At 41.8% G+C, this 18,320-nt stretch overlaps 1 protein-coding gene across 1 annotated transcript; it reads left to right on the forward strand.

The window, feature by feature from the left end:
- The first annotated feature begins 308 nt into the window (after window positions 1–308).
- Window positions 309–6,617, forward strand: LOC111610149 (tumor necrosis factor ligand superfamily member 15-like). The gene is made up of 4 exons (XM_023342881.1): window positions 309–837; window positions 3,035–3,065; window positions 3,149–3,211; window positions 4,385–6,617. The coding sequence occupies exons 1-4, from the start codon at window positions 595–597 to the stop codon at window positions 4,831–4,833; spliced, it is 786 nt and encodes a 261-aa protein (XP_023198649.1). The 5' UTR covers window positions 309–594; the 3' UTR covers window positions 4,834–6,617.
- Window positions 6,618–18,320: the final 11,703 nt, after the last annotated feature.

An 18,320-nucleotide genomic window follows, 5' to 3' on the forward strand; every position in this document is an offset into this window, starting at 1 on the left:
TTATGTTCATATTAAGGTTGACTGTACAACCCAAGTCAAGACCAGGAGGGACTGCAGCTGGGAATCACCTGAAAGATTCAGTCGGGAATGTCTGCAACATTTAGCTAAAACGAGGCCTTACAAAAGACCCAAAGAAGAGAACCCTTGATGTTTATAACTGTAAAACGGCTAATTCCGCCTCTGCCACACAAACATGGATAATTGGATCGGAATAGATGTCCACTGTGTGAAATGAGAGAGCAGCTCATAAACGGTCGTTTTAGAAGCGAATCAGTGTGAATCTGCAGGGACTGGCAGCTCTAAATGTGTCTTCAGCTGGAGCGTCTTTACAGGGACTTTGCTCTGTTCTTACCACGCGCATATATTCTATTCATGCCAACCAGGCAGATTTATTATTTTTTTTTACATACTCCGGGAACATCAAAGCCCTCAGAAACAGGAAGTTCTGGTGTGATTTTCTACTCTGGGTGAAACTCATTTTTTAATCGAGACTCTTTTCAATGGAGCGCGGCTTTCAACGTGGGCGAAAGTGCAGATAAATGGAGGTTGTGGCAGGCAGTCGGGACTTGGTCCGCGAATAGGAAGGCACAAGACATGAAGGAGGAGGACAGCTGCCGGTGTGACTATGAGGGAGGAGCGGAGCCAGAGGCAGAGGCAGAGGCAGAGACAGGCCTTCGGTGCCAGAAGAGCCGACACATTCAGCTCCAGAGGGAAAGGCACCGACGACGGATGGCCCAGTTTGTGGCAGCGGCGCTCCTTCTGCTGCTTTGCGGAATTCTGGCGGTATTCCTGACGCTCAGACTAGAGACGCCGTGCGACTGTGCTACTGACAGTCAGGTAACTGTTCATATTGAAGCTACTCTCGGCAGCCGTCGTGTACCGCGTTTTGAACGTGTTATTGTTTAAGAAGCTGCTGACGGTGGAGCAGGGCGCAAACTTGAGTTTTTCAAAGTGCGCAACTGGTGAACAAGCTCTGTCAGCAGGGAGGTCAGGGTGTGCTCCCTCGTGCACAATGAATATGGTTTATTCATGTTTTAAATGAGTGAATATCGGTCGCTTTTTGCCGGCAGCACTCTGACAGAGGAACTTCACCTAGCACGAACTTTCTCTACACGCACGTGCTGGTTGTAGATGTGGGTTGTTATGACTTTGCGACAACATGGGTGCGTGGACTGCGCCCCACGGAGCGGGGAAGCCGAGAGAAAAGGCGATTCAGCCTACAGGGAAAGTCCCGAGTTTCCTCACTCTCTCTTCATTGTCGGTCTCTATGGTGTGTGTTTAATCAATTTTTTTTTCTTGGTTGCAACTGTTATCCTTGCAGTAGATCTTGCAGCACGCCTCCCACTGACATGGTGCCGCATTTATTTGGTTTATGCATTTTGTGGCTTGGCCAGCTCTGTTGATAACGTGGGCTCTGTCCATTAGGAATCCTCTCTGCCAATGCCTGACTGGATTTGGTGAAGGCAGTGTGATGATGTGGGGGTCAGTATATGTGCCTTTCTGGATGAACAAGTTTTGCCCTCATGTGAAACAACCTCAGTGCAGATGTGGAGATGTGATCCTGTAAGCTGTCTCAATAACATAACGGAGCGGAGACCAAGTTGGTCAACACACGTGTTCCAGTGTGACCAAACAAAACTACATTTGCTGATTTATTACTAATCCCGGTTGAGGAATATAATGGCATCCGTCAGTAATGTGTCACCAAGCTGATGATCAGCAGGATGACAAGTGCTAGACTGCTGCAGTTGTACGCTTCACTGACATTCTGCTAAGGTTCCTGTTTGCTAAGTGAATAAATTCAGTAAGCCAACATGTGTTGTATCTTTAAACTTCAATCATCCAATCATGTAAATGTTTCCCAGTCATGAGCAGAATATGCTGTTTAACATTGGTAGAGTGGGTTTGGCAAGCTGTTCACGCCACAGCTAACAAACCCTTTAAACATGGCACCATTTGAAGGTAGATTAATATAACATATTGTTTTTGGGAGACATAAATTCTCATTCAAGCTGTAGGCAGTTATGCCCCCATCAGGCTTTTACTGGCCTTTGCTGATTTCTGGTTTTCTGTGAGGTCTGACCTGTTAGTCTGGATTTTAATCAAACCCTGTTTTCTCTCCAAGTACTACAAAGCAAACAGATTCATTTGTGTTAACTTTATTTTATTTTACCAATTAAATGTAACAAACTTTGGCTCCAAAATAAGGAGTCTGGTTCTACTACAACTTGCTTGATTTTTTTTCTTCTATTTTTGGTGAATCCAGCAGGAAGTTCCATGTTTACATATATACAGTATATCCTCATTATCCCCACCAAAGTGTATCCCGGAAATCCATTGGCTGATTCCTGAGCAGAATAAAAAAAAAAAAATAGAGCAGATTAGACATAAAGTTGGACAAGCAAGGCCTAAATATTTTGGACCATGTGCACAGCAGGGATTGTGAAAATATTAGACAAAGGATTTTGTATATGAAACTGTCAGTGGAGGAGAAATAGAGGGAAACCACTGAAAAGGTTCATGGAAGACAGTGCAGGTGGATCTGCTTTGTTAAAATAATTTCCTGCTGCTAAAAACATGACAGAATTCTGTAAAAATCTTTCCTCCTTCACATGTTCAGTCCAGGAAAACTAGACTCCATTCTTGTTACATTTTTGTAACATTAAAAGCAGCCAGGCTTTCTACTGGAGCCAAGTATTCCACCCAGACTTTTCTTATTCAAACCTTATTTGCCTCGTATAAAGTGCTGGGTTGAAATAATAAAGGTTTGCTAGTCTTATTGTAATATAAAGGTTGTTTGGCTGCAGGGCACAACTTCAACAACATTCACGTAAGCTATTTTTAGTTCAGACTCTGCATGTTTTAGAAGTCATGCTGCAGCTGTACTTTAGCACCATAAACCAGCTGCAGTGTGATTGGTCAGGTTTTAAACAGAATCGCTTGTTTCACAACCACAAGATCTTTTTAGCGCCAATTTAGAAATCGATCCTGTTTTCCTGTTTTAACAAAGCCTGTGTTTGTTTTTTTCCTGCAGACCAAGTCTGAGTCTGACAGCCAGTCATCAGGTAAATGTGTTGTTGATGCTGAAGTCGGTTTTTGTTTTACACATCATTTGTTAAAGGCGAAATATTTTGTATCTTTGTCTTAGGTGTTGCTGAAAAGCTGCAACAACCTCAAAGTGCACAGAGGCTTCCGAGCGCCATGTTGACAGGTAGTGATGTTTTACAGGCTTAAACATGAGGGAAGGAGGACTTTTCTGGGTTTCCTGACACTGACGCTTCAGCTTTTCTCTTATTTATTGGCCTCTCCCCACTTCTGTGTGCCTGATAAGGAACCATTCTAGTATTAATAATAAAGTGTCTTAACACAGCCCAGCCCAGACATGATTGTCTTACACAATAACACTGAAGTATTGAGGTAAAGTACTCTGGAGATTATCTAGGTCACGTCGTGCCTACTGACATACGCATGTAGGTGTTTTGGGAATGTCTCCAGAAATTAACTTCTTATTTTGGGAAAGTCCCATTCAACCATTTATAAAGCATGTGCTATTAGTTTACAGCTGGGCGACGAGCCACGTTCCTCCCTCCCCAGGAATCTGCTGAGTTAGTTTATTTTTAGCCAGATACTACACGGTCAACACTTAAGACTATCACTTCATGTTTCACTCTCTTCCAGTGATATGGAACAAAAGAATAAGACACAGTAAGATAATAAAGGCATGAAATTATGAGTTTAATTACATATTCTAGTAAAAGTTTTAGAGGCCCATTCCTCCCTCAACTCAGCTACTTTAAGGGTTCGATATGCTGAGGTGAGTGGATCTTTATCAGTGCTAGCACAGCACCACTGAGTGTTCATCTCCCTTTAAGCTTAACACTCAGACAAGCTACTGTCAGATCATCCGACAGTAGCCAATCAGAACCCCTCCTCCTGGTTCTGATTGGTTGTTTTTGCATTTCTTCAGACGGCAACAATAGCTTATGGAGGAGGTGGAGGAGATCTGTCTTTTCATAGATTATCTGTCTCATGCTATACTGTCATGACATGGCGACAGTTTAAAGAAATATGTAAAAACATCTACTTTACTGCAGCTTTAAGACAACAGCAGTGATTCCTGCCTATTTTTTCTGATACCATGACAGCCACTGAGCTGGATGACCACACTAGATATGCTTCAGCATCATGTGCATAAACCCAGTAGTGTGATGGAAGTATAACCAGTACAAACCAGATAATATTGAGTTTGATCTTATTGAACCTTTTGCCAGTGGAGTCCTGTTCTTTCCTTTGACTCTTCCTTAATTTTGCATGAAATATTAGATGTTTTACAGCAAGAAGAAAGATCTCCAATCCTATCTTGTGTTTCTGTCTGCACTTTCAGCTCCAAAGGGTAACATCACGAATGGAAGATATCTTCTTTGGCAACACACATTAGGAGAGGCGCACATTGATGGAGGTTTCAGGTACTCCAACGGGAGTCTGATGGTGCCCAGAAAGGGCCTCTACAGAATCTTCCTGCAGGCCCTCTATGAGATTGAGAGCAGTGACTGTGATCGTACACCTTTCCTGATGGTCTCTAGCTGGGTGTATGTCTTCAGACAAGGTGACGGAAAGGACCGACCGCTCCTGACAGCAGTGGATACAGTGGCTTGCAAGCAAAATGTAAAGAAATCTCTCTTCACATCTGGCATATTTAAGCTGGATACTAATGACAAACTACATGTAACTTCTTCTCATCCAGACCTTATGCGTAAAAATGAGTTCCAGTCATTCTTTGGAGCTCAGCTCGTGTTCGATGATTGGACTCAGGAGCCACTAACTGGCTCCTGAGTCCAACGATGCAGTTGCTTCAATAAAGATTGTACGCACCAGTGCAGGTTTATGCTTTAACTAGTCCACCTCTGTAGCACCGAGTAGAACCTTGTCAGCAGCAGGTTGGCTTCCTTTCTACATTTTCTTTTTACTAACAGCTGCCACAGCACTGATGCAATTAAACTACACGAATCAGTAACAATTTATTTGAAGTGAGCATAACTTTGACATGACACTGTCTTAAACACAATATGACACCTGTTATGAAGGAGTCTTTATGAGTGTTTATGACTGTTGTCATGAAGTGTCATTTGGTAAATAATGACACTTTTAATGAAAAATTGTACTAAAAATAGAATTAAAAATCCATTAAAAGTGTCATTAGTTACCAAACAACACTTCATGACCACAACCATTCATGAAGACTCCTTCATGTTCGTAACTGGTGTTGTGAATAAAGTGTTACCCACTAATCCAATATGTCAACTTTGCAGCACATTCCATTTTGTGTTAAATCTATTGATATATTTTATATTTTACATGTATTATATAACATATTATGCTGGGATAAAATATTTCTGTGTTTCTAGAAAGCTTTTAATTTATTCTAATTTAATATAAAGGGACATGTATTATAGGGCTTGCATCAGGCTGGGAGTTATTTTATATTGTTTTTTATTATTGTTTCCTATAAGTCTGGAGTCTTGAGGTGATTCACTGGAAGCCACTTGTTATGAAGCAAGTAACCAAGTAAATAAGTAAGGGGGATTTTTTGCCTTGTACACGTGGTGAATTTCTCAGTAAGCATTCATTTTCCCAGGATTTATGACAAGCATGACTTTGTTTATTTTTAGTAGCAAATGTGTACAAATAAATTAATTGCATTAATTTAAATCTGATCTTTGCCATCATCTGTTTTCTTACTATTGTTATTTATTTTAAAATGCAGCCCTTTGCTGGAGACAGTCATTTGATCAGGTCAAATTCTATAGCTGCTACTGAAATGTCTAAGGTCAGGCAGTCTTTTAGAGTCAGTATAAAAGCTGTGTAATACTTCATTTGGATGAAAAGACAGTAGATTTGAAGAGCCGGAGCTACGTGTGAAACAGTTTGTCTGCTGAAGCCACTTCTTTGATATTAGAAGTTGCTAAAAACAGGCAGCAAACAGAAAGAACTTAGCTGGATGGAGAATGAAGACAGAAAGTTGTCCTACTAAAAATCACAGTTTCTGCAGAGTAGCTCCATGCAAAGTTGACTGGATTTAAGTCATCCAATTGAACAAAACACACATAAAGAATACTAAGCACAAAAATGAGATTGTCAAGTATAAAACCTCCCACTTCCACTGATCTCTGTCCTGATTCTACCAAAAATATATTAGCAGACTGTATTTACTCTCTTTAAAGTCTTGCTGTGTCAGCATGGTTTTTCTAACTGATGATGGGGGAAAAAAATTACATGTTCAAAATGTAAACATGTCTGATGGGTTCTGTGAAATGCTTTAGCCAGCGCTGTGTCTGCTGCCTGTTTGGACCTAAGGCCAGGTCCAAATTAGAAACCTGTTAAAATATTTATTTTGGCTTTTCACTTTGTTATTTTTTTTTTCTATTAAAGGTGCCGCTTGATAATGTGCTGAAATGATTGTTTGAATCATGGCTTGCAAGCTGTATTTCTGTATTCTCCAGCTAATGTTGTGATTTAACTCTTAAAATGCCATTGCTATCTGTGAACTCTATAGTTGGGAGTGTGTATAGTGATGTTCAGGGATTCTGCAATAAAGATGAATTCTAAAAACACACACACATCTGGTGCAACATGGCATCATTCCTCAGTTTGTCAGTGTGAGGACCCATTGATCTCCTGAGGAAGCGGGTTGTTCTCAGGAAGAGAGCGTCAGTCTGGACAAACGCAAAGATCACGTGTAATTACGATAAACAGGAGCAACTGGTCTAGTTTACCAACTGCAAAGAGTGCAGGAACCTGCAGTTGTCTTCATAAATCTATATCTAGCAATATGATTTATACTGGCTATGAAAAGTATTCACCCCCTTGGATGTTTCATTGCTTTTACAACTCAATCATGGTCAGTAAAATTAGGCTTTTGCAAAACAAAAATACAAAAGGACTTAAATATCAAAATGGAAACTGGTTTTAAGAAAATAATGACAAATAGAAATATGTAACATCAAATAAGTGATTGCATAAATATTCACCCCCTTTAAAACTGTTGACCTAATTCAACAGAGGTCCAGCCAGGTGGTTCTAGTAGTGGAGATCATCTGAGTGCAGTGAGTGTCTCCAGTGATTGTAGTACAAAGACAGCTGGTTCTGGTTCTGGTTCTGGAAGGTCCATTCACTGGTTCATCAGTATCCTGGCTAAGGTTATTGAATAAAAGTCAGTGGATGAACAGAAACATTCCCTGGAGTTCATTTCAATGAATCAAGACATGGAAGGAATCTGGTCCATGTGTAAACCTGCCTAGATCAGGCTGTCCTCACAACCTGAGACCGTCAACAAGGAGACTGGAGAGAGGACACCAGGTCACCATGACAACGCTGAAGAAGCTACAAGCTTCAGCATCTGAGATGAAGAGTCTCTGTGGATAACAGCTGTTGCCTGGGTTCTCCTCACATAGATGTTGTGTTTTGTCAAACTATTAAACATCATCAATCACTGCAGCAATATTTACAATAAAGATGCAAGTATGACCTCAAACAACTTTTAATAGTAATACATACCTATAAGATTACAGTTCAAACTATACTAAATTACTGTAAAGCTGTTCTCAAAGGAGACTGAAATCAGAAGCACAGCAGAACCTCCAATTCCCTGCTGTTGGTCTCAAAGTTCTGTTCTAAAAGCTCTGACAACCTTCATCATCACAACCATTTCTATCAGGCATATCACCATCCTCTTCAGAAGCTGTAGCAATAACAGCAGATGTACAGTGTAAAATATGCACATGTTAGAGGTCACCCACTGCTGAAAAGATACAATTCTGCAGGATGTCAATGCATTGTCCTATATATTTCATAAATATTCTGAGACACTCCCAGGTCTACCAGTAGGGCAGATGTAGCTCAGAAGATTTTGCAAAAACACTAGTACTGTGATATTTTACATTATTCTCTTGACTATTTTTGTAAAGGGCTTTGACTGTCTTGTTGTAAATAATAAATCAGTGAAGGTAGTGGAAAAAAGCTCTCTGCTCTGATGAGACCAAACACTGCACATCACCATAAACACATAAACATCCCCACTGTGAAGCATGGTGGTGGCAGGGTCATGCTATGGGGATGCTGCTTGGCAGCAAGTCTCGGAAGACATGTGGGGAATCCTGTAACACGACACCATGTCCGTCTTTCATGGCGAAGCCGTAACCTGATCTGTATTTCCTGCAGAGTATATCTCAGTTTCACATAGTCGACAGCCTCAAGGGAAATAATGGCATTTTATGTTGGCACACTTCCTGCTCGTTTACCAGAAACTAATAAATCACTTCATCCAATCAAAACATGCTCTTGTCCTTGTTTTTGTCATCTTCTGCTCCACTTTTCTTGGCTACACACAGATTTCTGTTTGTTCAAAGAGTCACCCTGACCAGTCTGCCACTCCATCACCGTTAAATATCTTTGTTTAAAGTTCATATTTCTGATTTTTTTCAGGCTTGAAGTTTTGGCGATCGCGAAACACATCTTAATGTTTGAGAAAACTGAGAAAACCCAAACAGCTGTTTTCACGTTTTATTTATCTAGAACAATCAATGAAGCCAAAAACGGAAACACTGCAAAACCGCAGTTGACCAAAACACACAACTCACATTTCTCACAAAAGAAAACAACAACAACAGAAGAAAAAACAACTTTGCATTTTGTGGACAGCACACCTCCGCTCACACACGGCGGTGGCAGCACAGCCTGGGGCCGCTTCGCTGCTTCAGGATCTAAATGGCTGCCTGTAGTGTATGCAGACCAATACGCACCTGTGAATGATTTAAAAAAATAACAAAATGGAGGTTTTAGAGAGGCTTAGTCAAAGTCTGGGCTTTGATCTGGTTGAGATGCTCTGGCTTGGCCTTAAAGCGTCCGTAGGAATTTGTAAAGAATAGAGGAACACCATTCCTCCACTCCACTGTGGTAAAAGACTCAGCAGTTCTGTTACTCTGAAGAAAACTGAAACTTTGGAGCCACTGACTTTATGCAACATGGTTTAAAAGTGAGATTTTCTTACTTAGTGTCTCTGTCTCTCTCTCTGTCTCTCTTTCTCTTTCTCTTTCTCTCTCAACCACACACATTCTTTTAGATCCACCAAAGCCTCTAATCTAAACAGACTCTTCCTACTTGCACATTTAATTGTTGGGTCAGTTCAGAAGAATCTTTGCACATTAATGAGTGTGAGCCTCCTCCTGTTACAGCTCGTTTAAACATCTTGCAGCAGTCAAGCGAAACTATGTAAGAAAACTCCTTGATGGAGTTATTAAAAATAAACTAGGCATTTGTAACAATGAAACCATGACAACAGGGGGAACAATGATGCTTGCTTTTTAGTGGTGTGAGTTTTCAGTCTCCCATGGACAACAGCGAGTCAAACTGAATAGAATTTGAACACAGATTTTGACTTCAGTCCCTGTCTGAGAAAACCCCTGGCGTTATGCAACACTTTCAGGAAAGCTGATCTCTGCATTCTTGCATCAACTCTGTCAAATCGTGCAGGGACAGGCCTGCATGTTCTATTCACAACAAAAACTGTGCATGAAGGAAAACGTTTAATGCTTAAAAAAAAAAACACACAAAAAAAAACAATAGTCGAGAGGTTGTATTTTTAAATGAGATGTTTCTCCATCCAAGGTCATGGTGGAGGGGTGTGGGTGGGTGTGGGGGTCCGTAGGCCCCCTGACAGCAGGAACAGACCCTTAGATTTTCTCAGCGTACCAAAAAGCATCAGATGCTGGAAAATCATATGTTATTAAAGGATTTTATTAAGAAATGCCAGTTTTAGCAACTTGTATAAAACATACAATTAAAACATGATATTTGCAAACTCTATGGAAAGTCTCATAACGTCACTGTTTGAGATAGAGTTAGGGTTAGGTATGGAATGGATGGGGTTAGGATAAGGGTAAGGCTTAGGCTGTAGAAATGAATGGAAGTCAATGGAAAGTTCCCACAAAGATAGCCACGTAAATATGTGTGTGGGGGGCGTGGGGTTGGTGTGTGTGTGTGTGTGTTTTTTGGGGGGTCTTGTTTTGTAATGAAAGTCAACAAACACAGTAAACACTTTAGACAAAGCCTAGAAGGAGTAAAATAAAGTCTTTGCACTATCTTTTAATAAACAAACTCCCATCTAAACTCTTGGATGTTTTCCATTGATTGACATTGATGATATTTTTAACATTTATGAAATGTGAATGTCTTGTGTTTGTGTCAGGATCTGTGTTTTTCCTTGTTTATTTAGAGTGTTCTGTGTCCTAAAGTCTCTTTGTTGTCCTGTCCTCCCCTTGATTGTTCCCAGGTGTGTCTCATTTCTGTGATTACCCTCCCGTGTATTTAACTCCACCTGTGTTCCTTGTTCCTCGTCGGGTCCTTGTCGTCGTCAATGTCTAGTCTGTTCATGATCAGTGTGTCCATGTGCCTGCTGCTCGTTGTTGCTGGACTTATTCGTCATTAAACACAGGATATTAAGTGAATCAAATACAAGTCTTGTATTTGATATTAAGTGAATACATAGATTCCTGTTATTATTACTATGTCTGACATGTTCTTTAAGAATGCAGTTTCCAACTCTCCCTCTCAACATCCCACCTCCACAACTATTTCCTGTTTCTTCAACATACGTAGATAGTCTGATGCAAACAAGGAGAGACGGGAATCAATTATGTGTGATTCTGTTTCAGTTGGTAAGTAAAGGAAATGTTTGCACCACATATGAAAATGACCCAGGAGCGATCAGCTGCAGTCATATCCGTCAGGACCACATTAAAAGTTTCCTACCGATAATCCAGGATGTGAGGATGTGTGGCCCACGCAGATGTTATAAAACCGCAGACAGCCAACCCTTCCTGCCCTTCCTTTATGCATTACAGAATGCTGAAATTCTTTAATCCATGCTACCTGTAAACTATTGACCCACATACTGTAAACTGAACAAGATAACAGCTTGTCCTTAACATACTTAGATAAACCTACACCATCATTTTCTCCTTGGCTCTGTTGCAGGATGCCATGCACACAGGCTATATTTATTTGTCCTGGTTTTATTCCTCAAGCATATTATAAACATTAAAAAAGTAACTTCTTCCATCACAGGTTTGCTTGATTTAATAACGTGAAGCCAGGACGCCTCCTGCATAATGTAACTAAAGAACAAACATAAAGTAAAACAACTTTGACATCTTAGTCTGCTGAACATTCTTAAAATTTGTTCAAGCAAAGGGAATGAATAACCATTCCTTTTAAAATGCTGATGCAGATCTTGTGCAATCTAGAGACTGTTTATGTTTCCTCAATGTTGCACTTTTTTTTTTACATCTCTGGGTTTATTTCTCCTAGTATGTGGCATACGCCTGTGGGATGAAACTGAAGCTTTTGGATAAGACTTTATGATTTTTTTTTCATTGTCCTGCTGTAACATTTATCTGTGGAGATTTAAAACAATGTGGTGAGGAATTTATTTGCTGGTAAGAAGCAGAGCTTTTGATTTATCTGTCAACGTTTGCACTTTCAGTCACTGTCTTATTTACATTATCATTATCATTATCTTTAATTTAACTACTTACAGATTTATTTATTTTTTTGTCACTGTGATGGACCGAACAGTAAAGGAGAGTCATTCATAAAATAGATCAAAATAAAGGAACTTTATCCAAAGAAATGGCAACACGAATTCAAACAAACTGACTCTCCAAAAGAAAGCACACAAGACACTGGAACAGTGGCTGATTATGGGACAGCAGTGACTGAGGAGGAAGGAGCTACCAGATATTGTGTCTCTTCTAAGACAACTAAGACAATTTGAAAGCATACATTTTTATAGTCTCATCAGCCACAACAATAAGAAATGTTCAGTTTCTTTAACCTCCTTGAAAACTCTCCTCTCCATTTCAGCTAAACATGCCAGAACCTCCTTTTGAACTTCTGGTTTACTTTTGCATTTCCAGGATTTCAGGCAGAAGATCTAAGCTTTATTTAAGTTGACCTTGTTCTGTGAGGTTTCTGTCCTCAGCCTCTTCTTCTCTTTAACCTTCTAACTCCTCCACCACATCTTCAGGAGGCGGGGGGAAGAACACAACCATTCTTCTGCCTCTTCTTCTCTCTGGCTGTTGATCCCGTCTAAATCCTTGTCCTTCCATCGTCAGAAGTGTGACATTGTGTTTTTGTCTGGCTGTACGCATTATGTCGATGGTTCATGAGATGCAACTTTGATCTATTTCAGAAAACCGGTTGATCGTTGGTTGATCTAATGCTGCACACATTTAACCACAGTGGAGAAAGTCAGGATTCACCTGGGAGCAATTTATCAGTCCATGACAGATTTAGAGAAAAGTCGAATGGAAATGTAAAGAAATATGATTGACATATTATGAGTATTATGAGTTGGCTCCGGTGGTGGGAGAGAAAGCCTGTCAGACCTGGCAGGCCCAAACGTGTTGTGAGGGTCTGCTGGGAATGTCTGGCGGAATCCCCTGTGAGACGGAGCTTTAACTCCCATCTCCGGCAAAACTTCGAACACGTCCCGGGGGAGGAGGGGGACATGGAGTCTGAGTGGACCGTGTTCCGTGCCTCCATTGTCGAGGGGGCCGATGGGAGCTGTGGCCGCAAGGTTGTCGGTGCCTGTCGCGGCGGCAACCCTCGAACCCGTTGGTGGACACCTTCAGTGAGGGATGCCGTCAGGCTGAAGAAGGAGTCCTATCGGGCCTTTTTGGCCTGTGGGACTCCGGAAGCAGCTGATGGGTACCAGCGGGCGAAGCGGCATGCGGCTCGGGTGATTGCTGAGGCAAAAACTCGGGCGTGGGAGGAGTTTGGAGAGGCCATGGAGAAAGACTTCCGTACGGCTTCGAGGCGATTCTGGTCCACCATCCAGCGTCTCGGGGGGGGAAGTGGTGCAGCACCAACACTGTTTGTAGTGGGGATGGTGTGCTGCTGACCTCTACTCGGGACGTTGTGGGCCGGTGGGCAGAGTACTTCGAAGACCTCCTCAATCCCACCAACATGCCTTCCATTGAGGAAACGGAGCCTGGGGACTCTGGGTTGGGCTCTCCAATCTCTGGGGACGAGGTCGCCGAGGTGGTTAAAAAGCTCCTCGGTGGCAGGGCCCCGGGGGTGGATAAGATCCACCCGGAGTTCCTTAAGGCTCTGGATGTTGTAGGGTTGTGTTGGTTGACGCGACTCTGCAATATCGCATGGACATCAGGGGCAGTTCCCTTGGATTCGCAGACTGGGGTGGTGGTCCCCCTGTTCAAAAAGGGGGACCGAAGGGTGTGCTCCAATTATAGAGGGGTCACACTCTTAAGCCTCCCTGGCAAGGTCTATTCAGGGGTCCTGGAGAGGAGGGTCCGTCGGATAGTCGAACCTCGGATTCAGGAATAGCAGTGTGGTTTTCGTCCTGGTCGTGGCACACTGGACCAGCTCTACACCCTCGGTAGGGTCCTGGAGGGTGCATGGGAGTTCGCCCAACCAGTCTACATGTGTTTTGTGGACTTGGAGAAGGCGTTCGACCGTGTCCCTCGGGGAGCTCTGTGGGGGGTTCTCCGGGAGTATGGGGTACCGGGCTCTTTGATACGGGCTGTCAGGACCCTGTATGACCGGTGTCAGAGTCTGGTCCGCATTGCCGGCAGTAAGTCAGGCTTGTTTCCGGTGAGAGTTGGACTCCGCCAGGGCTGCCCTTTGTCACTATTCTGTTCATCACTTTCATGGACAGAATTTCTAGGTGCAGCCAAGGTGTTGAGGGGATCCGATTTGGTGGCCTTAGGATCTCGTCTCTGCTTTTTGCAGACGATGTCGTCCTTTTGGCTTCATCAGATCGTGATCTGGAGCGGTTCACAGCCGAGTGTGAAGCGGCCGGGATGGGGATCAGTGCCTCCAAATCCAAGGCCATGGTCTTGAGCCGGAAAAGGGTAGAGTGCCTTCTCCGGGTCAAGGGGGGTGTCCTGCCCCAAGTGGAGGAGTTCAAGTATCTCGGGATCTTGTTCACGAATGGGGGAAGAAGGGAGCGGGAGATCGACAGGCGGATTGGCGCAGCGTCTGCCGTTAAGCGGGCGTTGTACCGGTCCGTCGTGGTGAAGAGAGAGCTGAGCCAAAAAGCGAAGCTCTCGATTTACCGGTCGATCTACGTTCCCACCCTCATCTATGGTCATGAGCTTTGGGTCATGACCGAAAGAACGAGATCGCGGATACAAGCGGCCGAAATGGGTTTTCTCCATAGGGTGTCTGGGCTCTCCCTTAGAGATAGGGTGAGAAGCTCGGTCATCCGGGAGGGACTCAGAGTAGAGCCGCTGCTCCTTCACATCGAGGGGAGCCAGTTGCAGTGGCTCGGGCATCTGGTCAGGACGCCTCCCTGGTGAGGTGTTCCGGGCACGTCCCACCGGGAGGAGGCCCCGGGGAAGACCCAGGACACGCTGGAAGGACTATGTCTCTCGGCTGGCCTGGGAACTCCTCGGGATTCCCCCGGAAGAGCTGGAAGAAGTGGCTAGGGAGAGGGAAGTCTGGGCCTCCCTTCTGAAGCTGCTACCCCCGCAACCTGACCCCGGATAAGCGGAAGAAGATGGATGGATGGATGGATGGATGGATGGATGGATATTATGAGAACCACGTTGAAGCTTATACAGTGAAATGATTAAATGCTGTGGAGGTTGAGATAATTCAGTTTTATAATATATTCTGATCAATATGACAAAAGTCACGGAAAATGTAGGAAAAAAGCTGAGAATTTGGCATAATCACCTTCATGATGCGCAAAAGCGTTTGCAACTTGTTGACAGTAATAAGAAGGAGCTTTTCTGATGTGCAGCAGTGACACAACGCTTGGAAAATCAAACAAGGAGTTTTGAGAATTTCAATTCTGCTCTGAGAAATGCAGCAAAGCGACCGAGAAAACAAACTGTAAAGGAAACGTAAAAAACAATTCCGGTCCAGCAGGAGAACTACAGGCTGTGAGGTGGTGACCTGCAGAAACCCTCCAACAAGTCCATCTCTGCATGAGTCTACAGTGGCCTAATCAAAGTCTAAACTTAAATCCAGTTAAGATGCTGTGGCACAGCAGTAAGCAAGTTGCTTACTGTGCTCTTAGAAATAAGGATGATTTAGTTCAGAATTACAACTTTGTAGTTTCCTGTTTATATTATGTAAAGCAGCTGGAGCTGCCTTTCTGCAGGAATGTGATACAAAGATAAACTTGATTAACTGAACTTGACTGATACATGCAATAAGCGATAACAGGAAAAGAAACGTTTTCGTCTGTCATCATATGAAAATGACAGACCTGAAGAATAAAACTGACTGAAGAGATGCAGAGCAGTTTCAAGGGCAACAGGTCGGCTGTAGTTTGTCTTTACGACACACAGAAATCATCACACATGAAACCAGAAATTAACACACACAAGCACACACACAGTGAAAAATGCTAATATGAATTGTGAGCGAGAACTGAATATCGTCAGAAATGAAAGCACATGAACAAATCACTATGCAGGAAACAGCATTTTGTAAAAGAATACAGAGGCAAAGACTTATCTGTTAATATTTTGCTTTTTTACCCCACGTGACTAGAGTGTTTCCCATAAGTCATGAGGAGGGAGGATAAGGAACCATAAAAAAATAAACAGCAGAGTGTGGAGGCGGGGAGAAGAACACAACAATTCCAAATATTCAGAAATTATTGGTTGCTGACATCTGAATGTAACCAGGAAGATGAGATCATTCTGTGCAGAGAGCTGAAGGATAATTAATGCTAATGTTTCGATAGATAGATAGATAGATAGATAGATAGATAGATAGATAGATAGATAGATAGATAGATAGATAGATAGATAGATAGATAGATAGATAGATAGATAGATAGATAGATAGATAGATAGATAGATAGATAGATAGATAGATAGATAGATAGTTGGTATCTACATCAAGCTTCACCAGGGTCAGACCTGTACCAACCCGGTGCTGTGGTGGTGCAGGGTTAGACCAAAACAAACATAAGGAGACCTTAGTCTTTGCTGTGGTCGTCACAGGTTTGATTCCCAGCATTATGACTTTAGCTGCATGTCTTCATGCTCCTTCATTACCCACTTTCCCATATTACTACTCTCAAATAAAGGCTACCTGAGCCAAAACAAAAATCTTAAAGAAAAAAAAAAGATCCTTTATTAGTTTATTTCTTTATTTGAAGTAAATTAAATGATTTGAGTAAGACTGACTTAAATTTGTCAAGTTAAGCCAACTTCATAAAATCAGTTGGATAAAGTAAAAATCTTTTCCAGTGAGTTACACATTTGGAAAAGAAAGGGGATTTTTTTTATCTCTCAATATGACAAAGAGTAGAGACAACCTGAAGTTTACAGTCAAGATCTGTAGGTGATTTTTTAGTTTTATTTGTGTTTCCAGCTTTGATCATCTCCTTATTACTTATTAATATTTGGTCTTATATTTGGTCTATCCTTGTATCTCTATTTTGCTGCTTCTTTATTTTCTGTCGGCTTCCTTGATTTCATTACCGTTTAGACTTATTTAGTAGTTTCTGCTCTTGTGGATTTGCAGATTCATGTTTAGTTTGTTTTCTCGACGTGTGTTTTCTTGTACAGTAGATCTTCTCTTAGTTCTAGTTATTTTTGTTCCTGTCGTCGTGTCTGCCCCCTTGTGTTAGGATCCGTCAGTCTCCTTCCAGCTGTGTCTCGTTTTCTTGAAACTCATTCTCTCGCCCACACTGAGCTGTTCTCTGTCTCTGACCTACAAGTATTCTCTTTTATTGTGTGTTTAATTCCACATTCCTGTCGGCGTGTTGGATCGTTTCCCCGTGACATGAGTGCAAGAAAAAAAAGAAAAAAAAAAGATTGAATGCAGACTTCAAATAAAAGAAATCATATTTCATTAAACAACTTGGTTATGGTAACATAGTTTTATTTTTTGTTTATCTCTGCCACTGACCCATTTGTTTGATTCTCAGTTTAACTCCGGACTCGTTGTCTGTGATGGACTCATGACCTCCACAGCTGTGCGACCCTGCAAAGAAAAGCGGTTACACACCGTGGAAGGACGAATGAAGAGGCAGGTGCATAAAAACTATTCAGATGAATTAAAAAGGCATCAGCTAGATAGTAACTGTGTGGGCGGCTGGGGTTTCAGTCCTGTCCATACACCTCCACAGGTGAAAGTTTAGCAGGAAATGTGAAGCTATTGAACGAGCAGTATGCTTCCGAGGAGTGATGTAATGAAAGAATTCAAAGTATGTCTTCAGACTGACATGCTTTATCAAACAGCCGTCAGCCTACATCAGCAGATACTTCATTTGCAGAACATGAATCTCATAATTTCTTTAGTTTTAAAAATTACTCTCAGTTTGACAGTGGTTTTTCATATCCAATATGGCTCAATGCCCAGGGTGCCACCAGTCCAGGGGGGCGGCACAGGCATGTGGGCAAAATTAATTTCTCCTTTGCCAAATCATTTTCATTGCTTAATTGCATGTGCTGTCAATGTGGAGCATGAATAGCTGCGTGCTGGGCATAGAGCAAAACAATGTTAGCGATAGCACTAGCAGTGCTAAAGTTTGCATCTCAGTGATTCTTGAAAAGTGGGACAAAATGGGTTTAAATATTTCCCCCAAAAAATGTTATTATTCCTCAAGCTTATGTATTCAAATATGACAAATAATGGTTTGGAAATGTAAAGATGCCAAGGTGCAGGCTCCCAGTTGCAACATTCTTTTGAAAATTAAATTTTTAATGGACCTGATCCAGAACTCTGTCAACACCATCTGACAAAAAAACATATAAAATTATTTTTTTAATGACCCTATTAGTGACATTTTACTGAGTTTTACAGACAAATGCTTCTCAAGAAACAAAAGAAATATTTAAAACAAAAAACAACATAAAGTCCATCTGACAGAGTTAGTGCATGACGGAGTTGACACAGAACTGAAGCTGGTGACAAACTAGTGAGTAAAATAAAATACTTGATACATGTGAAGTAATGCCATTTATATAAAATACATTGAAATGAATTAACTGCACACTTAAGTGAGATTTGTCAACACTATCACTGAAAGACTGTCAGTTAAAAACTCTCGCGGAGTTGACAAAATGCCAAACTTTATATGATGCTATTCTGAAGGAGGCCATATTGTAGCTCATCAGGTCCATGAAATCTTTACAGTAAACTAAAATTAAGCATTTATTTCACTAAATCTCATCAAACCCTTGTAAATAGTCAGTTATGGTGTTGACACATCATGGTTGTGAAGAACAACTTAGGAATAAAACATGGCCGAATGTCCTGCAGGTTTTAGATGCTTC

The sequence above is a fragment of the Xiphophorus maculatus genome, chromosome 11 (assembly GCF_002775205.1).
Source record: "Xiphophorus maculatus strain JP 163 A chromosome 11, X_maculatus-5.0-male, whole genome shotgun sequence".
Classification (NCBI taxonomy): Eukaryota; Metazoa; Chordata; class Actinopteri; order Cyprinodontiformes; family Poeciliidae; genus Xiphophorus; species Xiphophorus maculatus.